At 37.4% G+C, this 22,529-nt stretch overlaps 1 protein-coding gene across 1 annotated transcript in view; it reads right to left on the bottom strand.

Moving 5' to 3' along the window:
- Window positions 1-308: 308 nt before the first annotated feature.
- Window positions 309-22,529, bottom strand: part of LOC107583646 (sodium/calcium exchanger 1-like) — a 101,923-nt gene continuing 79,702 nt past the window's right edge. The window contains exons 3-6 of the mRNA XM_016269933.1: window positions 22,019-22,125; window positions 17,115-17,260; window positions 14,763-14,862; window positions 309-4,872 (exon numbers count right to left, since the gene is read on the bottom strand). Of these exons, the coding sequence (XP_016125419.1) occupies window positions 4,496-4,872; window positions 14,763-14,862; window positions 17,115-17,260; window positions 22,019-22,125 (730 nt within the window). The 3' untranslated portion in view covers window positions 309-4,495. The remainder of the gene's footprint in view (window positions 4,873-14,762; window positions 14,863-17,114; window positions 17,261-22,018; window positions 22,126-22,529) is intronic.

The following is a 22,529-nucleotide window of genomic DNA, read 5'->3' as shown; positions in this document are numbered from 1 at the left end:
CGTTGATCGTGGTAATATCCTTGCTGTCTATGGAGGGTCAGAGAGCTTTCAGATTCCATCAAATATATCTCTATTTGTGTTCAGAAGATGAACAAAGGTCTTACGGGTTTGGAACGACATGAGGGTGAGTAATTAATGACAGAATTAAAATTGTTGGGTGAACATTCCCTTTAAATTATGCGGTGTGGCAGTTTCAAAGTAGTTTCCACAACACCATTAAAGATGACACCTTGTGTCAGCTGGACATGAGTATGTGTGTCTGTGCTTATTCAGAACCACAATCATAAAAAGAGACACACTGCAGCCACTTGGCTCTAAACAGGATATCCCAAACTTTATTTCCTGTGTAGAGGTGTACTAGGGGAGCAATCACAGTTAGTGGACGTCCATCTTATTAGATTGAGTGCAACACAAAAATAAGTCAAAACAAAAACGAAAAAATCTCATATTGAATTATTCAGATTAAAATTAAAACAACCTAACGATCAAAACAAAACAGCATGAAATAAAGCAAAAAGTGCAAGAGAGAAAGAAGAGAAAAGAGAGAGACAGAGAGAGAGAGGGGAGGAAAATAGAGTCAGCTTTAATAAGCCCATGACAGAGGACTATGTAAGACACACTATGCCACAAGGCCACACACACTTGCATTAACATGACTCTCAGCATTAGCTTATAGCGATCAAACACACACAATGATTTGAGCCCCTCGATCTGTACAAGACAGATAAGATAATAAAACTTACAGCCTTCATTTAGACCAGCTATTACGTTACATACAATACATTCAATCCTGCTTTGGCATGAGAGCTTTCTGCCATGTTGTTTACACTGCAAAACACAGCATTTTGTCTTGTTTTCCTGTATAAATATTCTTTTTAACATTTAATTTTTACCCTCTTGTTTTTAAGCATAAACCTCATTAAACTGTATTAGATTTATGCTTGAAACAACAACAAAAAATAATTGTTTGTTTTAGATTTTTAGATATTTATTATCGGAAAAAAGACAATGACTAGTTAAGAACAATATTCTCTGCAGTATAAGAGGTTTTGCAAACCTTTATACATGCTATAAATCTTTACATTATAAATAAGTGATATAGACATTTACACACATATACGCACTGTTCAGGAATACCAGGAACATTGTTACACATATACACTGCGATTGCTTACAACACACAGCCTACATAATTTCATTGGACACATTAATGCAAGATGTTAGTGAGGCCTTGGATTGGAGAGTGAGAAAGAGAGTGATATAGAGAGGGGGGAGGAGGAGGAAATAATATGATCAAAAATTAGTATTAAACCCCTGAAAGACTAGAGTCCATCTGAGCAGTGAATAAGAGAGAGGGTTTAGGAATGTAAGACATACACAAGGCAAAACCTGACACTTCACACACATTCTCCTAATGTTTTACAGACATTTTCCAGATGGTTCACTGATTTTTGCAAGATGGTTTACAGACTCGGAGCAGATAAATAACGGACTACATGTTCCCTTAATTTTTACAAATATCACAGACTGCTCCAGACCGCCCAAACAAACACACGCTCGCACACACACTGCTCAGCGAAGAAACTAGAACAAAACAAGCACTATGCAACAATCAATCCAAAAGGCAATATTTGTCATTCTGAAGTTTCAAATAAATACGTTGTATTCTCTCTTTGATAACAGCAGAGCGGTGACTCTGCCTTCATTCTACTGTACAGTATATAAATACACACCTGAACGCTTCAGTGACAAAATATTTCATACTGTTAAATAATATAACCATTGCAACAACCAAGCAAAGGACCTTGATATATTGCTTCCTTCGTTTGTACATGTGCTCCTGTACTAAACGACAGATACTGCCTTTTTAATATACATGTGCAAGTTAAAAAACAAAAAAACAAAACGAAACATTTAAATGAAACTTACGGACAGGAAAATCAAACGAACAAGCAAACAAAACAAAAATCTGAATGTCTATACAGCTTTCAAACCTCTGTCGACTACATTAATGAAGGGGATTCTGCGTACTATATACAGACAGGTTAGCATCCATGCATTGTCAACACGAAGCACATTAACATTCCAAATATGGACATGGCAAACAAGGGGGCGTGTAAAGGGAGGGGCTAGGTTCCACAGGGGGGCAGTTCCAATGCAGCCACACCCTGATTTATAGCACAGACGCACAATTGCTGACCCCTGCTCTGCCAAAGCAAATACATATACAGTATAAACCGTAGAGACCATGTACAGTTTGAACGCCCCGTACGGAGAGGCGCACCTGTGGTCAGTTGGTGTGACGGCTAGCGAGCAGCACGTACAGCAAGAGTCCGTGAAAGTCTTCTCGGCAGAACTTGGTATGGCTGTAATTCACATGGTTTCACCGACTTCACTACAACTTCATCTGTTTGTTTATTGGTTAAATAGATATTAGGCTTCAGGGAAAAGTCTTTTATTGATGTTGGTTTTGTCCTTCTTTGTTTGTAGTGTCTTTCTTGTGGATCTTAGACTTGGCAAGCAACAGCGGACCATCTTCATCAGGGATTGAAGGTCATCATCAAAGGCTTCCTACAGAAATGCCCTGAAGCTGGTACAGTATAGTTTCCTTTCATTCAAAATAAAAAACAAAATAAAACAAACACAACAAAAAAGAAAGAATAAACAGCTATTCAAGCTAAATTTTTCTTCTTTCAAAATCAAGCTTCTGAAACTACAAACCCCAACACAGATTCCCTTTAAAAACACTCTTTCGTTACAAGAAAAGGTGTTCAGATGCAGTAAAAGAGCTGTAGGCTGGATCCCTTCATTACAAACACCTATAAGAAATGTCACCAAGGCCTCTTTATCCTTGCAAGGACATTTTTGGTGTGGGTAAAAAAGGTACGATTGGAAATACAAAACCCACTTCAGGGGCTGTGTGGCACACTGCAGTTCTCCTTTAGAAAGATTTTACCTTTGGCAAATTTGGCACAAACTACACAATAGATGAAGTCCAAAATATCTACGTCAGATCTACTGTGCTCAGTCCAGAAACACGATTTCATATATTTACTTACCCACTAAGACTGAAAATCGAACTTTGGAAAGGAGAGTGAAAAATCCTGCAATTGCATTTTCAAAATTTAAAACAGAGCTACTTTTTTTTTCCGGTTTGTTTGTGTTAAACCATGCTATCCTAAAGATGTTTAGAGTCAAATTCAGATTAGTTCTACAATGTCTGCTTTTAAAATCGACCTATGTCTAAAACCGTGACTACTCTATGAGACTTACCTTACAGCTCCATATGCCGCGAATCTACAAAGTACAAAGAAGCAATCTCAGCAGGGTTGGAGGGAAAGCGTGCCCTCGTAAACTCCACATAGATGAGTGACTGACTGTATCTGTATGAGCAAGTTTATCAAGCAAAAGACTACCGATTATACATGCTTGCAAATTGTGTGTCTGAGAACAAATCGCTGAAAGTATGGTCACTGGTTTTGCGTATTTCTCGTAGTGTGTGTCCGTAAATTTATGCGTGTATGCTAGGACGGAAAGTAACAGTCGTAATTGTAAACTCTCGATGTGATCTTGGCAAAAGCATGTCACATGCTGGATTATCTTTACTAGGCTGACCTCACACACGGTCCATCGATTGCATAAATTAATAATCGAAACTGTAACAAACCGCAGTGTGTTTGTATTTGAAAATTCAGGATGTTCCTTAACCCGAGCTCTTTCGATAGCACTTTACGATCTTTGAGAGCATCAGATCAAGGCTTTTAAATCAAAGTCTTGCACTAGTGCACCTCCGGTCTCTAGAGCTTCAGCGCTGGGAGAGAATAGAGCTGGTGTACTGCACTCTCCTTATTGTTATTCTCTTTCTGAACTGGAATGAACTGCACCAGTGCAAGAGAGGGATAAAAACTGGCCTTCACAGGAACTACAAGTTGCTCTTGAGAACAACAAAAGCTGTTTAGGACCGCTCTGATTACATCATCTGTCTGAAAAATCACCCAAGCAAAATTACAGTACCGCTCGGTCCCCGTTAAGATAACAAACCTATAACACACAGCCACATTACCCAGAGTTCCATGGCACTATGAAGGGAGCTTACAGATTCCACGGTCCCACATGGCTTTTATACTGGTTTAGGTTAAAAAAGCACAACTACAGTAGTTAAAGGTAGCAATAGTAGCTTTTATAGTCTAGATTTGATGCTTGAACAATGTGGTCACACCCCGTCCAATCAGATGCAGTCACACAACAAACAGAGGAAGATGAGGATGAAGGAATGGCGTGTTGAGAGAACAGAAGAACGGGCCGATGATCTGCGGAAAATTATTATTCTCGTGAACCCGAAACCGAGTCCGCCGCTGTTGCCTTCCTCTGCAGTCTTTAGTCTTTACCCTTTAGTCTTTGCGTATTTTTCCACAGAATGCATGATCGTGTGTGTCACTGCGTGAAGGTGTGTAGTTCTGCGTGTGTATGCGTGTGTGAGCGCGTGTATGTGTGTTTAGAAGCCCTTGATGTGGCAGTAAGCCTCCAGAGAGGAGAACAGGATGTAGAGGAGCCAGAGGCTGACGAAAAGCATGGTGGTCAGCCCTTTAGCAGTCCGCGAACCCCCCAGCTCGCCGCCGATGTCGGGCCGGCGGCGGTACATGAGCACTGCCACGCAGATAAAGGCGAAAATGGTGAAGAGGGTGACAGAGAAGGCCAGGTTACCCGGCTCCACCCTGAACTCGTGGCCCTTTGAGTTGTGGTAGATGGCGGCGATGGACCAGGCCACTCCGATGCCCAAGAAGACGTTCACGGCGTTGCTGCCTGTCACGTTTCCAATAGACGCGTCGGCGTACTGATCCTGTATCGCTGCCACTTTACTGGCAAAAGTGTCTGAGAGGAAAATGAGAAAGAGAAAGAAAGAAAGAAAGAAAGAAAGAAAGAGGTATTAGTAGAGTAAAAAAAAAAAATCATGATTCATAAAAATGATAAATTGATAATAATAAAAATAATAACTTAGAATTATAATTGTTAAATAAATAATCAAATAAATAAACGAATAAAATGTTCCAAAAGTTCAACCTTAAAACATAAAATGCATTAATGTAACAAAAATACATAGATGAGTGACTAAGCGTATACTGAGCAAGTTTATTTTGTCTATTGTGATAGGTTAATAATGTAATATTGTACTTGTAAAATAAGTAATCAAATAAACAAAGTATTTCAAAATTAAGAATTTTTATGCATTTAGCCATAAATCACAAAAAGCATTAATGTAACAAATGCATAAATGTGACAAATTTAGTGAGGTTTATGCTTAAAACAAGAACGAAAGATAATAAGTAAATAAAATAAAAAAAATCAAGATATATTTTCTGAAAACAAGTAATTAAAAATATTAAATTAAAATGAGTAATTAAAAGAGTTTTACTTCAAGTACTTCTTGCTTGTCTAAATATGTTTAGATCTTTCTTCAGAAAATGAAACAAAAATAATAGTTGATATTTGTTTTCTTGCAGTGCAAGTATATGTGTGCACACAGTACTCATCTTCTCTCTCTTGCTCGTCTCTCCATTTTTGGTGAGGATATAATTTTGTAATAACAGCCTGGTTAACCTCTGATTTGAGTTGAAATCAGAGGGCTGTCTGCTATTTAAACAGTGTGGTTTCTCTTGCTCAGAGACAGCTGCATGCTAACAGGGTGATCTACTGCAGACAGCTGAGAAACCATGAGGATGCTGATTGTGCTTTCTGTCTGGAAAGGCCTCTAAATAATCCTAGATGCACATACACTCCCTTTCTAACTCTTTCTTCCTCTGTCTCATTTAATCTTCCTCTCGCTCTTTCGTTATGCTAATATAGTCCATAACACATTACCCTGCTGAACTGCTCTGGATATGTTGATATAATTCATTGCAGCCTGTGGTCACAAAGAACCATTATCCTCATTTAAAGGTCTTGCTATCCTGCGGATATACACTTTAATATTCACACATTCGTATTTACATGTTTGTGTTCGAGCAGTGCATCTCAAGTGAAAATATATCCAAAAATATTTGATCACTAAACATTACATCAAACAAACAAACAAAAAAAAAAGATGATAGAATAGATACTTGATTTAAAGACATTTTAGTTTCCCCAAAAATATTAATCAGCACATGTTCAACATTGATAATAAGAAAAGTTTCTTAACATCAAATCAGCATTTCTGAAGGATCATGTGACACCTGAGTAAGAATATATTTAATTATGAAAACAAAAAGCAGCTATTTTAAAAATGTAATTTCACAATTTGTTTAAACTGTTTTTGATCAAATAAGTACAGCTTCAGTGAGCAGAAAAAACTAACTCAGAATATGTTTAATATGCCATTTTATTATACATAAAGTTACCAAGTGCTTTTTAGTTTTTGATATTTATCAAGAGCTTAAAGAGGTGTTTTAATGTCACCATGAGGCATCTTTCCGCACTCAACAATGAGCGTTCCCAAAGAAATGAATCAAGGATGTGAACAGCTCAAAGTTGTCATCTGGTAATTACGGTAATTCCAGCGCGACATGACTGCAGCACTCAACATCTGCCTAAAAGTGAAGGTTAGAAACTCTCCCTGCAAATCTGAAAAGTATCTGAGAACAACATCAGCCATTAACGGGCTTAAAGTACAAAAATTTACTCAACATCTCAAAGACACCGCATTATAAAGTGAAAGCTGGGTTTACTGTAAAGTACTTATTTCTGAAATAACATTTTCCTTCTCGTTATTCATCACTGTCCTGTTATGTTGTTGTAAACAACAGCATGGATGGAGCTGTTTCCATAGCATTACCATGGAAATTCTCAGTTAAGGCTCAGCTAACACCCAGTCTGGTGTAAAGTCCTGCCAAAGAGCCTGGCAGCGTGCGGACGACAACTGCCGTTAATGTGGGTGTCATGGCAATGAAAAGCTTCATCCCAGAAAGACGCTCGGGAGCAGTTAATCATTACGGACTTAAACGGATCAGCGTTCCAGACTGTTACAGACTTTGAAACTGTTATAAACTTCAAACTGCTTACGTTTGCACACAGACGTACATTTGTATTAAAAAACGACCACACATATAGTTTAAATGAGTATTTTATCGACAACAAATGTCTCTGCGGCTCAGCCAAACAGCCGATGTATGTCTATGCTGGGAAATGCAAAGCAAACTAAATAACATTTAATCCAAAAATCACTATAATTAACTTTTTATATTACCACACTTTAGCGGCACTGCATTCAGAAGATGCACATCCGTCATCAAACCCAATTACATTTTAAATTAATCGAGCAAATTATTCATTCACAATACTATATGCTGAATCTAAAGGCTTTGTGTTCTGTTTAAAAGCATTGGTGAACGTTGCCTCAGTCATTGTACAGTTTCCTTGGCCTGGTTTCTGGCTGCTCGCTTGGCTAATTGGAAGTTCAGTTGTTTTCCCAGTACTCAATACGGCTTTCATCTCCAACTACAGATTGACACATTTGCTAACTGCTCAATAACGCTCCATTCAGTATGCAACGTGCAGCATTTGTTATCAGAAACAGCAGAAAAACAATGGATGTGGTTGTAAACCTTTCACTAGAAAGTTTTTTTTTTTTTTAATTTTGCTTCATTTACCTTACTAATGACCTTGATTTTTGACCTGTTACTAGTTAAATGTGTAACTACCTCATTGTTTTTGGCACCTGAACCAGATTTTTGTGACTTTATCAAGACCATCTAAACAAACATAATACCAGAAAAATTAATTAATTTTAATTGTTTAATAGAAATTAACACATTATTTCATCTGTAAAAATAAAAGAGCAAATTCAAGATGTTATGCAGCTTTAAAAAGGTAGTTCACTTCCAGAATGAAAATTCTGATAATTTACTCACCCCTAAGTCATCCAAGATGTTAATGTCTTTCTTTCTTCAGTCGCAAAGAAATTACGTTTTTTGAGGGAAACATTTCAGGATTTTTTTCCATATAGTGGACTTCAACAGGGATCAGCGGGTTGAAGGTCCAAATTCCAGTTCCAATGCTGCTTCAAAGGGCTCTAGATGATCCCAGCTGAGGAATAAGGGTCTTATCTAGCAAAACGATCGGCAATTTTCTTAATTTTTTTTTTTAAAAATACTTTAACCACAAATGCTCGTCTTGCACTAGTGACTTCACGCATTGTATAATCATGTTGGAAGTGTCACACGCAGTAAGTTCTTCATCTGTGTAAAAAAAACTCCATATCATTTTCTCCTTCAACTTCAAAATTGTCCGACAACATTGTTCAACCTCTTTTTGTAAAGGGCATTTGACTTTCTTTGCACGTTCGCTTTGTAAACACTGGGTCGGTACTTCTGCATACATCACATGTGCGTGATTACGTAATGCTTGAGGTCAAACTACTGCAAGACAAGCATTTGTGGTTAAAACGTATAGACATTTTTATTCTTTATAGAAAATGACCGATCATTTCGCTAGATAAGACCCTTTTTCCTCGGCTGGGATCGCGTAGAGGCCTTTGAAACTGCATTGAAACTGAAATTTGGACCTTCAACCTGTTGGCCACCATTGAAGTCCACTATATGGAGGAAAATCCTGGAATGTTTTCCTCAAAAACCTTAATGTCTTTTCAGTTTAGTTTATTTGTTTACAGGGGCAACACACATTAATAAACATGGCTGTAAATGTGTCAGAATTAGCCAAAGAGGCTATTTTTTTCGAACGAAGAAAAAAAAAGACATGACCATCTTTTGGATGACATGGGTGTGATTAAATTATCAGGAAATTTTCATTCTGGAAGTGAACTACTAGTAAAATAGTTTAACAATTAATCAAACTTGACTAAAAATTTAAGATTTTCTAAGCTTTAGGCCCTTGAACAAACTTTTCTCTAACACTTAGGAAAATACATCTTCCCATAGATTATATAGTTTCCTCCTCACACATACACATGCACTCGCTCTCTCTCTCTCTCTCTCTCACACACACACACACACACACTTGCATTTGTGGTTTACGCGGACTCTCCACAGGCGTAATGGTTTTTATACTGTACAAACTGTATTTTCTATCGCCCTACACCTAAAACCTACCCCTTACAGAAAACTACCGGCAATTTAATAAAACACCATTTTGTATGTTTTTTAAGCCTTTTGGTTTACGGGGACACAGGAAGAGTCCTCATAAACCATGTTTACATTATAGTACCCATGTCATTATACACATTTGTGTCCTTATAAACCATATATACCAGTACACACACACACACACACGCAGTTGTAAGCAGGTAATGGTGATTTTAGCTGATAGGGTACAATGTAAATTATTTTTTATCTGATAGGGTACAATGTCTCTAAGGGCTGCTGGGATAAAAACCACTTGGATGCAATTTTCTCCTAAAACAAAATCGACAACAGCACTTTTCTAAACATCTGTAGTACTCCTACTAAGGCAGTCATGATATTAGATTTTCACTACACGATAATCTTGGACAAAAGAATTCATGACAATGATATCACCACTAGATCTAGAAAAATTTGAATAACAATGATTAGATTGTGTTTTATCTTTTTTGGCCAATGAATAAAATAATTAAATGAATAAAAACATTTGCCTTCAAAAGCATGCAGTGATGCCTGGAATCACTTTAATAATGAAAATAGTTAAGTGCAAGATGTGCAGCACCAATCGGTCACAAACATAACATTATAATGAGAACACTATTATAACAATGTATTTTAAAAAAAGCATATTCACGGCATGAAATAAAAATTCTAACTAGCACGGTTAAGTTCACTTGTGCATTTGCATTGTTTTGTGCAGATCCTAATATTATGTTTATAGTATATATCTGATTATTCTCAAACAGGATGCATTTGTGTGGCTGGCAAAACACTTCAGCAAACTGCTGTTCATTAGCTTCCGCTCATGCAGATCAAATGGCAATACCCAACATTATTGGCTATGATTGAATTTAAAGCAATCATATTCATTTTAGATGTTTCTTTTTCAAATCAAATCAATACATTAAAAATATATCAGTGTTATTTTTCTGATAAAGTCATAGTAGTATAGTATTAACATGATATCCTATTTGATGTCAGGCCTATTTCCTTTTATAAACCCCACGCTTATTGCCAATACACAATATATATTGCAAAACCCCTATAACCATGATATCAATATTTAATTTCTTAAATATCACAGTTATCAACAATACTGGTATACTGCAAAACCCCTAACTTCCACAAATTGTTCTGCATAAATGCAGAGAAATTGATTTGTTACCAGAACAATATAAACATTTATTATAAAACAGTAATAAAATGCTAAAAGTGATTGAAATAAATATGAAAAATGGGACACTGTTTATTAAAGTTCTTCAATACTGGTTTTTGCACAAACTGTGCTACTCAATCAATATTTAATTAATGTTTCTTTTTCTATTGCAATACAATTTAGGGCCAAAAAAATTCAAGGAAATGTATCCTTTTGTTTAAGAGATAGTTCACCTAAAAATAAAAAAAAACATTATGACTTTTTATTCCTTATTATAAGATGTTCCTTATTAGACAACTTAGTTGTCTTGGACCCCATTGACTTTGAATATATGGAAAAAAGCATTATTCAAAAAAATCTTCTTTTGTGTTCCACAGAGTAAAGAAAGTCATGCAGGTTTGGATCGACATGAGGGTGAGTAAATAATGACAAGAATAACATTTCCGGGTGCACTATCCCTTTGAGGATGTTTTGAGAAAATACTAATTAAGAAAATGATGTCCTTGTGTGTACGCATTACATTGTCCACGTATGATGGCTTTTACTGGAAAGCAAGACGCAAATGCAAGAAAACTATTTTCTGCGGTGAGATGAGAAGAGCAAAAGGGCGAGAAATAGAGGATGAAAAGAAAATAAATGGGGTGAGTGAGGTAAAGAGGGAGAAGAACAGCATTAACATACACACACGCTTAGACAGAACACTCACACTGATCTGTATCAAATACAAATTCAAACAAACTAATTCAAAAAGATTTAAAGACTGAATCATTATGAGTCGCTATTGAATATTCAGACAGAAATGTCAGATACATACAGTGTATACAGTATGTTTATGTATATGTGTATGTTTATTTCATCACAGCTCAAGAGTATTTGAAGGTCACGGTGATGTTTGCGGTCACTGCAACACATGTGTAAATATGCACACATCTGTGCTAAAGAGACAGAAGGTCAACGTGATGCTTTATGTGCCATCCATCAGTGTGTCTGAAGGGAGCAAACACCTCATAAAAGAGCATCAGTTTGCTTTCAGACCACAGTCAGCATACATAAATACACAATTGACAATGCAATAAAAAAAAAAAATAAAATTTAAACAAGATCAATTGACTTAATCAGCAAAATTGTGTAACATACTGTTCTATTTCAATCTAAATATAGATTTCCGCATTTGTCCATAGAGTTTTTTTCAAATTTAGATTACATTTGGCAGTTATTTTGCCCTAAATGAGGACATACTATAGACTTATAATGTAAACTTTTTAAAATTATTATTGTTAGTAGGCCTATTGTTTATATACTATATATTAATCATTTGAATTGTAGTTGAATTGTGTACAGAAACTTTTTATCGATATGTAGAGCACATGGCGCGTGTGTGTTCAGGAAGGTTGTAATCTGTTTGATATTCTGTTGGTGTTGCGTTTCCTTGAGAGCATAAAGAGAGCAGCCTCCAGACGCCCACACAGTGCTCTCTGACAGGTGAGGCTGTTCCTTTAAAGTGTGATTAGATGCTACAGGATGTTCAGAAATCTCACCTATTCACAGCAGCAGCTGAGAGCACACGCATTCAAGTCACTGGCAAGGGGATTTAGTCATTGTTTCGCCAAGACATTCATTCTGTTCACGGGCAAAAACCTGATTGTGCACTGTGATTAAAAGGATTATTGATAGAGTAGATGCTTAGGCTAGAACATACACACACGCTTAGACAGAACACTCACACTGATCTGTATCAAATACAAATTCAAACAAACTAATTCAAAAAGATTTAAAGACTGAATCATTATGAGTCGCTATTGAATATTCAGACAGAAATGTCAGATACATACAGTGTATACAGTATGTTTATGTATATGTGTATGTTTATTTCATCACAGCTCAAGAGTATTTGAAGGTCACGGTGATGTTTGCGGTCACTGCAACACATGTGTAAATATGCACACATCTGTGCTAAAGAGACAGAAGGTCAACGTGATGCTTTACGTGCCATCCATCAGTGTGTCTGAAGGGAGCAAACACCTCATAAAAGAGCATCAGTTTGCTTTCAGACCACAGTCAGCATACATAAATACACAATTGACAATGCAATAAAAAAAATAAATAAAATTTAAACAAGATCAATTGACTTGATCAGCAAAATTGTGTAACATACTGTTCTATTTCAATCTAAATATAGATTTCCGCATTTGTCCATAGAGTTTTTCTCAAATTTAGATTACATTTGGCAGTTATTTTGCCCTAAATGAGGACATACTATAGACTTATAATGTAAACTTTTTTAAATTATTATTGTTAGTAGGCCTATTGTTTATATACTATATATTAATCATTTGAATTGTAGTTGAATTGTGTACAGAAACTTTTTTTTAGCTCAATAGCTTTATTTTTAACTTCAGTTTTAGCATTAGTAATTTTAGCACTTCAGTGTATTATCCTTTTTTAATCAAATTTATATTACATTTTATTTCCGCTTTTTCAATTACTGAAAAACATTTTAAAAAGTTTGTTAACAGCAACACCGAGCTTAACCCTCAAAGATTATTTTGAATTTTTTGTTTATTATAAATAAAATGATTTATGAAAAAATGCTTCACGAATCATTTGTCCAATTAAGGACATCCCCAAATGTCTCCAAAGGGAGGTTTGCGTCACATGTAACTTCTGGCGACAATTTTGTGTCCAATCTATAGATAAGTAAACCCCCACACAATCAGTGCTCATGTTGTTTACTCTCTCCTCATCTTTCGATATAAATCATCTCGCTGTACTGCAGAGTCTGACATTTAGCAAAGCTTTTAAACTTGAAACTCTTCAATTTACCACCATTAGCTGCAGACCTTTTATTCTTCTTTGTCCCTATCTGTGTATATGTGCATGTGTGTATCCAAGTGTCCTGATAAAAAGTCGTGGACAAATTTCTGTTCAGTTCTCAGTGGTGCTAGATAAAAAAAAAAATCCATCTGTCAATGATGGCAAATGATTAATGCATGTTTGATGTTAGGTAGGATGTTCATGCTGCTTTTTTACATAACGAAGGTGAATGGTGACCAGCGGCTACCAAAGTCCAAAAAAAAAGTCTTGACAACAAATCTGAATGAGATTTGAAGGAAAAGACTCACAAGAACAATTCACACTTAATCATTTTTGAAATTCTATTTTGAAAACAACCAAAATCACTGTAGATACTTTATGAAAAGACTTGGTCTGTACACTGTACTGGTGATTCCAGGTCAGTTCTGACAGCAGACAGAGCAACATACACGCGTACACACAAACAACACACACAAGTGTCCTGATAAAAAGTCGTGGACAAATTTCTGTTCAGTTCTCAGTGGTGCTAGATAAAAAAAAAAATCCATCTGTCAATGGCAAATGATTAATGCATGTTTGATGGTAGGTAGGATGTTCATGCTGCTTTTTTACATAACGAAGGTGAATGGTGACCAGCGGCTACCAAAGTCCAAAAAAAAAGTGTCTTGACAACAAATCTGAATGAGATTTGAAGGAAAAGACTCGCAAGAACAATTCACACTTAATCATTTTTGAAATTCTATTTTGAAAACCACCAAAATCACTGTAGATACTTTATGAAAAGACTTGGTCTGTACACTGTACTGGTGATTCCAGGTCAGTTCTGACAGCAGACAGAGCAACATACACGCGTACACACAAACAACACACACACACACACACACAGGCTTTTAACCTTGCTTTGCCCCAGAGCACAAATTGGCACCCTGAGAGGTGTTCAAGTGTGAATCACTAAGTCACCAACACCTGATCCACACAAACACACACACACACGGCTAGAGAAGCAGCCTCTATGATCATCAGTCTCTCTGAGGTCGTGCTGCGAGTGCTAATTACTTCAAAGAAAACAAACTGAAAAAAAATCCCTCTCGTTTTTCTTTCTCCGCCTCCATCTACTTTCTTTTTCTCCTTTGCACAGAGAATGGAGACTCCTTTGTGTATAGCCCTAAGAGAGGTGAAGCTGTAAAACAGCTTTTCTTGAGAAACACCGCAGCCACCAGGGGGCGCTTTACAGCAGAGAGTACAGGCGCTTTTGAAATTTCAAATGGAAACCATAAACAACAACATCTGATGCAATCTATATAACCCAGGGATGCCTAAGCCTGCTCTTGGAGGGCCACTTCCAGCAGAGCTTAGCTTTAACCTTATTAAACACACTCAAACCAGCTAATCAAGCTCTTTAGGATTTCTAGAAATGTCCAGGCAGGTGTATTAGAGCAGGCTGAACTCTACAGGAAGATGGCCCACAGGAGCAGGATTGGACACCCCTGATAACCCAATCGAAACAACAGTTAGTAGTATTTAACTAAAAAATGTATTTTATAACAGCAATAATAACAAAAGTCTCGCAGGCACTTCTGGCAACACTCACAAGTGATTATCATCTCGAACGAGATGCTCTTTTTTAATGAAACACTAAATCAGTCCTCCCAATGTTCCTCACAAACTGAAACACTCACCGGCGCTGACTGTGATGGCCTCGATGAACTGGTCCCTCCAGCTGTTGGTACCAACCAGAAGAGCCAAGTTTGTCTTTTTAATCAGCTTATCAACTGTATTCTATAGAGAAAAGTGAGAGACAGCACACAAAGAAAATGAATGAACGTTTCATTATATTCCAGTGCAAATTAACAGGAATAAACAAACTTAAACACACTTCAGGCACGGTGGACCACAGTTCCTTCGAGTGCTTCTGACTGCTCTCTGGTCTGCCCCGTTGTGAAGTGTGTGTGGGATCGGAGTGTGTGCGCGTTTTAGCAAGGCGAGTGTGTGCATGTGGATCGTCCTGAAGTGTGTGGAGGCGATCGATGAGATGCCAACGTTTAAGATCTCTGAACTTCTCTGACAGAACCATAGTGTCTTGTGTGTTTCCATAAGCAACAAAAAGGAACATTTTTCTACAGAAAAACAGGTATTTTTGAATTATATGTGACCTAAAAAGTTAGTTAGTCAATTCTAAATGTAGCAACCCAGAGTCATGTTTGTGCACTGCAAATAATGAAAATGATCCTTAATAAATAATAAAAAGTGCATGTTTAAAGAATATTGCAGTAAATTATTTAATGGGAGCTTATAATTACCATTTGACAGTATAATTGGCTAAACTGGTAAATTTATACCAGTATACTATACACATGTAAATGAATAGTTCATTTAAAAATGAAACATTTTGTCGTTATTCACTCAAACTTCATGTCGTTACAAGCCTGTTTAACTTTTTAGCAGAACATAACAAAAGATATTTTGAAGAACTGTTTTTGTGCAAGCAATGAAAGCCAAGAGGGGTGCAAAACAACATCAGACACTCATGAATTTAATTGTACGGATAAATGTACACTAAAACATTCTTCAAAATATCTTCTTTTGTGTTTTACAGGTTTAGAACAACATGAGGTTAGTATATGTGACAGTCATTTTTGGGTGAAAGTTGCTTTAAAGGGATAGTTCACCCAAAAATGAAAATTTGATGTTTATCTGCTTACCCCCAGGGCATCCAAGATGTAGGTGACTTTGTTTCTTCAGTAGAACACATTTGATGATTTTAAGTCCAACCGTTGCAGTCTATCAGTCCTATAATGCATGGCAATGGTAACCAAATCTATAAGTGTAAAAAAAACATGCACAGACAAATCCAAATTAAACCCTGCGGCTCGTGACGACACGTTGATGTCCTAAGACACGAAACGATCGGTTTGTGCCAGAAACCGAACAGTATTTATATAAATTTTTTACCTCTAATACACCACTATGTCCAACTGTCTTTGGGCGCACACACGACTTCCGGTGCGTGAGGCGTGTAGGCGCTCTGGCGTAGTTTACGTTAATGGATGTTGTCGCGGGAGGAGCAAACGACAGACACAGTGGGTGTGGCGTCAGGCCTCAGAGAGGCTTTTATTAACAGAAAATAAACAAAGTGTCCAGAAAAAAGGGAATCAAGTGTCCAAAATAAACAGGGGATCTGGTGTCCTCGTCGTGCTGCGGGGCTTGTGAAGGGAAGGGCAGTGGTCCAGAAGCCCTGGCTATTTCAGCGCCCCTCCTCTCACACGCACCCACTCATGTCGGGATCCTGGCAAAGGGCGGCGATTAAGGGACGGGGTGATGCTGATAATCAGGGGGAGGCAGCCGACTCGTCACAGTGTGTTGATATCCAGCCGAAGAGCAATCAACCATAACTTCAGGCGAGCAGGCTCAGAAGTTGGGAATACGTGGAAAGTCAGCACTCCCGAATGAGTTCGCGCCAGAGAATGTAATCTTTTAGTTTTAAGTTGGTTTGAACAATCTGGATAAGCGCAAGTAAGTACCATTTTGATTAGCCGTCGTACCTACAATGACTGTGCACTGTGTAAACAATGAGTGACGTATACGCGCGAGAGATCACTTCCGGCGCTTGCGTAAACTACGCCAGAGCACGTACACACCTCACGCACCGGATGCCGTGCGTGCGCCCAAAGACAGTTGAACATAGTGGTGTATTAGAGGTAAAAAAATTATATAAATACTGTTCGGTTTCTGGCACAAACCGATCGATTCGTGTCTTAGGACATCAATGTGTCGTCACGAGCCGCAGGATTTAATTTGGATTTGTCTGTGCATGTTTTTTTTACTCTCATAGATTTTGTTACCATTGCCATGCATTATAAGACTGATAGACGGCAACGGTTGGACTTAAAAATCATCAAATGTGTTCTACTGAAGAAACAAAGTCACCTACATCTTGGATGCCCTGGGGGTAAGCGGATAACATTTTTGGGTGAACTATCCCTTTAATGTGATTATGAATAAATGGGAAATGTGTAGCTAAATTAACACACCTTGAATTCATAAGATTCCTCAATGATAACCTCCAGTTTAGGGTGATCTCCTAGCATTGGCTTCCCCATTTCAGCAATGCGTCGTTCCTCTTCCTCTTCGCCTGTCAGAGGCTCCGCCTCTTCCTGCCCCACCTCTTTCTCCTCCTCTGAAAACAAAAGCACCAGTCAGAGAGTAGAAAACAAACTATCCAAACCAGCCAACTTATATTTCAAATGATCATCTAGAGCGTGTTTGTGGATCAATGGGTTTCTGTGGATAAACTGGATTGTGTAAATACATTTCATGAAAATAAATTGAAACACAATAATTTGGCTCTGAGTTGGGAAGTCCTATAAAAGGTCAAAATCACAGATCTTCGCTGACAAATTTAGAAAATGGGTCAATTTCATGAAACTACTTTTATACTTTTATAATAGAATACACACAGACCACTGTGACCCTGTATATGAGAAATATGTCAGGGGCAGGATTTTTCCTTCATTTCTTTCATGCGAGGAAGCTTCTATGGGCCCAGTGGGATTCTGGGTAAGTAAGTGTGTGATATAAGCAACCCCTGACCATGTGACTGGGTTTAGCCCAATCAATCACCCACATTCACACACACAATGAAATGAGAGGGTCAAAGGAAAGCAGCAGATGCAGACCTAAATGCACGGAGGTATGATGAGGTTTGGAAAGGAAAACAATTAGGTTACAGTAGAGACACATGCACACACTGATGTGGACAGACAAAAGGGAAGGCCTGGGAAAGGAGAAAATGAAAATCCTTTGGGCAGCACCATGGTGATTTCAGTGGAAATGTAATTCTCCGAGTCCTATCACATATATTCTCTCTATCACTTTCTCTTTCTGTCTCATTTATTTCATATTTCTTCTCAGTTCACGAGCTCAGCTGGCATAACGGCTACACCAACAACAGCAATAGTCATAAAACAATGTTACGATGACTACATTCCCAAGCGCAACACAAACATGAGCCTCATAGGCAGAAACGGCTGCGTAAACGAATGAAATATCTAATGGAACAAATAAATCTCAAGCCACAAATGAACCCTGAGGCATTAGTGGAGGATTCCAGAGCAAGATTCTCTGTCAGATTAATGGCAGAGCAACTCGTTCCTGTAGCCTAAACAGTCTCTCTCTCTGTCTTAATATTTTATGTTCATCTTTTCCAGAGTAATCTGCTCATCTTTTTCTTAGACTAAGTTCTCTTTTTTAAGAAAAGTTAAATGTTTTTAATTTCTTACATGTAATGGGGGTTTGGGACCACTGAGATTTGCATGCATCACTGAGATGTGAGTGTGATACATCCACAGAAAAGGAAGTATAGGAAGTAAATTGAAAGACCAACAGAAAATGTGGCACATCTTCGGTGTAATAAAGTAAGGGCAACTAAAAATTAATTGGTTACATTTTGATACTGTGCTTAGATTTGGTAATTAATCGAGATGCTCACACAACAAATGAAACACAACATGAAGATTGTGAGTCATGTTTGTCTGCGTGTGTAAACTGATATTGATTTAATAGGCTAAGGTTCCCTCTTCCTTGTTTTGTCCTTGAAAACAGAGCTATCATTTTCTATCGACAGCTTGGTGCTACAAATCTCGCATGAGCACACGCAAACACAGTCCATCCAGCCATCCGTTCCTTTCATTTTCATTATCTCTTCAGCTGCCCTTTATATTTCTAGTCTCTTCTTTTCTTTTTTCATTCATACTAAACAATCTGTTTTCTCTTATCTACAGTATGAAGGCTTTGAATCATCCAGGGTACTTTCACATGTCTTACAAGCAAAGCTAATCAAAGGCAACTGGACTTGATTATTAATTATTTTGAAGGCGATTCCCACTCATCTGAGTGTCTTAATCAGTTTTTTTGTTAATCACTGATGAAGTTGTATGGATGAGTGGCAAATCATCAAAAAATGTATAATCAAATCCAGCTGCATTTGATTTGAACTCTACCTGATGTTCCTCTCTCTTTGGGTTTCCATGTTTTTAAGCACTGGATCTCTTTTTATTGTATTTTATATTAATCATGCTAAAACACAGCATTAATCAAAACAAGCGAATATCAAGAAGTAAATATAAATATGATAAAAAACATTTGATACACATCAAAACATTGAGGTGCTGGGAAAAAGAGCCATTTTGTTTCCTGGAAAATACATGTTTATCTAAATGTGAGATGAAACACACTCGACCAGCCTTGGCTTTGAAGGCAGCTCACAATCTTGAGCTCTGAGTCTTTTTAGCTCCCTTAATCTCTCCTCATGATTTACAGCCCAGCATCTGAACTCATTTGCTGGCGTGTCTTAACTTTTCCTTTGTGTCTAGTTATGAGATTATTGCGAAGAAACGAAATTAAACAGTTCACTTTGAAGCTTTCTTTCTCAACCTGCTAATATTCTGAGCACACCCTATATGGTAAACTACAAAAAAGAGTGCGTAAGAGATGATTATGACTATAAATTATAAGGTCATATCATCCTTTTGAAAAAAGTGTTTTGTGTACAATGCTTACAAGCATCAGAGCTCAAAACTCTCAAACACCAGACCATTCAAAAGTTTGGGGTCAGTAAAACATTTTTTTTTGGAAAGAAATTAAAGGATTAGTTCACTTCCAAAATGAAAATTTCCTGATCATTTTCTCACCCCCATGTCATTGAAGATGTTCATGTCTTTCCTTCTTCAGTTGAAAAAATTCCAGGATTTTTCCCCATATAGTGGACTTCAAAAGCGACCAATGGGTTGAAGGTCCTAATTGCAGTTTCAATGCAGCTTCAGAGGGCTCTAGATGATCCCAGCCGAGGAATAAGGGTCTTATCTAGCAAAACGATTGGTCATTTTCTAAAAAAACAAAACAAAAATCTATGATCTTTAACCACAATTGCTCATCTTGCACTAGCGCTGCAATGCGTGTCCACAACTTCACGCATTATGTAATCACATTGGACAGGCACAAACAAAGCGAACGTGCCAAGACTAAATCAAACGCCCTTTTCAAAAAAGGTAAAATAATGATGTTGGATGATTTTGAAGTTGGAGGAGAAAAACAGATGGAGTTCGGTCCTCCTTCTGCCTACGTCACACACAACCTTTCCAATATGTCTATATAATGTGTGAAGTTATGGACACGCATCTAAGAGCTAGAGCAAGATGAGCATTTGTGGTTAAAAAGTATGTACATTTTTGTTTTTTTAGAAAATGAGCAATCGTTTTGCTAGATAAGACCCTTATTCCTCAGCTGGGATCGTGTAGAATCCTTAGAAGCTGCACTGACACTGCAATTTGGACCTTCAACCCCGCTGGTCTCCGTTAAAGTCCACTTTATGGAGACAATTCCTGGAAAGTTTTCCTCAAAAACCTTAATTTCTTTGCGACTAAAAAAGAAAGACATGAACATCTCGGATGACATAGGGGTGAGTAAATTATCAGGAAATTTTTATTCTGGAAGTGAACTAATCCTTTAATACATTTATTCCCTAAGGATGCATTAAAAGTGACAGTAAAGCCATTTATAATGATTCAATGTCAAATAAATGGTGTTCTACTTAACTTTCTATTCAGAATCCTGATAAAAATGTATCATGGTTTCCACAAAATTATTAAGCATATAAAATATTAAAACATTTTCAATATTTATGTTACAAGAAATGTTACTTGACACGGAAGACTGGAGTAATAGATGCTGAAACTTCAGTTTTGAAACTTCAGAAATATATACAGTTCACATACATATATTATGTAAACCAAAACTTTTATTTTGGATGCGATTAATCACGATTAATCATTTGACAGCATTATTAAAATAGAAAACAATTATTTTCAATTGTAATAATATTTTATTACATATATATTATATACATATATTATATGTTTTTGCTGTATGTTTGATCAACAAAATGCAGCTTTGTTGAGTATATATATCTTTCAAGAACATCATAAATATAAACTCTGATCCCAAACTTGGATGGTAGTGTACATTGAAATAAAGCTGTTAATATGCACATAACAATGCCTTATATGATACATGTTATTGCTCCCAAACACCAGAAGACACTATTACTTTAAATGGTGTCTAACTAAAGACAAGAGCAAGATATGGAGAAGGTCTACCAAAACGTTCTTCTGATTCTGGCAAGGCTTTAAAAAAAAAAATCCCTTGTTTTAGAGCAATGACTGATTGACAGGTAAGTAGGCGGTCCCTCACTGGATGCATAAGCATAGATTAGCAGCTACATTATGGCCACATGGGTTTTCAACTACCTCCATTTATATTTGCTTTTAGCTCTGTCCACTTCAAAACTGTGTTAACTGTGTTCATGTCAGATTTGGAGCAATAATCCTTGAGTAACATTAAAGCAAGTAGAATCTGGCTCCTACTGTATGTGTAAGGTATACGTGTTAATGTGCGAGAAGTTGTGTGTTCAGCGAAAACAAATAAATGTCATTAAATTAGTAAGACAACACACCGACACCAGGAGAGAAAGAGAGAAGGTGAGACTCTGCCCATAGGAAGAGAAGAGTAAAAAGCTAAGGAAACACTGTGAGAGGGAGAGAAACCTCTGTATACTGTCCATCCTCTCCTTCTCCAAAGTGGCGTCTGTAGTTCTATGCAAAAGCTGCATTGCTTATCGTATTCCTCTCGATTGAGAACCCTGACTGATATCGTCTTCCTGCAGAAACAAGACAACAGGAGGGGGGTTGGAATAATGCATGCATGATACACACACACATACAAGCAAGCACACGCGAGGGCCTGGCCGGATGGCTGTCGATGGTATAGTTTGGCCTCTAGTTGATCCCGATGATGATCCAGAGGTTCAGAGTGGAGTGGTGTTTAGTGTGTGTGTGTTGTATGTGTGATTTCCTCTGCAGGCTCAGGCCACGCCCCCCACCTTCCTTCTCATTGGTCTCTTCGAGCTTGGGTTCTCCGATCTCCAGGAAGAAGCCTTTGTTCTTCTCGTATTCTTCGTCATCAATTATCCTGACTTTTATTGTTTTGCTGGAGAGAGGGGGAGAGAAAGAGAGGGAGAGGAAGAAAAGAGTGAGGAAAAGACAGGCCAAGGGAAAACGAAGAAAGATAAACGGCATGCAGTCATGCACAGGCAGACCGTCAGAATAAGAGGATGATGCAAGAGAGACAGAAAGAGAGAGAGCAGCCTCACAAGTCTGACTGTAAATACACATTCACAAACACTGATACAATCTATAGTCGCTCTAATTTTTCTACTCACTCCACAAAGTCTATTTATGTTGGGGCGTATCCTTAATTCATTTTATAAATTCATATTTTTAAACCACCTTGTATACCGTTTTACTACATATATTTTTTCTTGAATAATTTCATATTTGTACATTTGTTAAATAAATAAGGCTCATTTCTAAATTCTAATGACATGATATGCT

This window comes from Sinocyclocheilus grahami, unplaced genomic scaffold (genome assembly GCF_001515645.1).
Source record: "Sinocyclocheilus grahami isolate Dianchi unplaced genomic scaffold, SAMN03320097.WGS_v1.1 scaffold54.1, whole genome shotgun sequence".
NCBI classification, from domain to species: Eukaryota; Metazoa; Chordata; class Actinopteri; order Cypriniformes; family Cyprinidae; genus Sinocyclocheilus; species Sinocyclocheilus grahami.
Note: the sequence above shows the minus strand (reverse complement) of the source record. Positions and strands in the feature narration are given on the sequence as shown.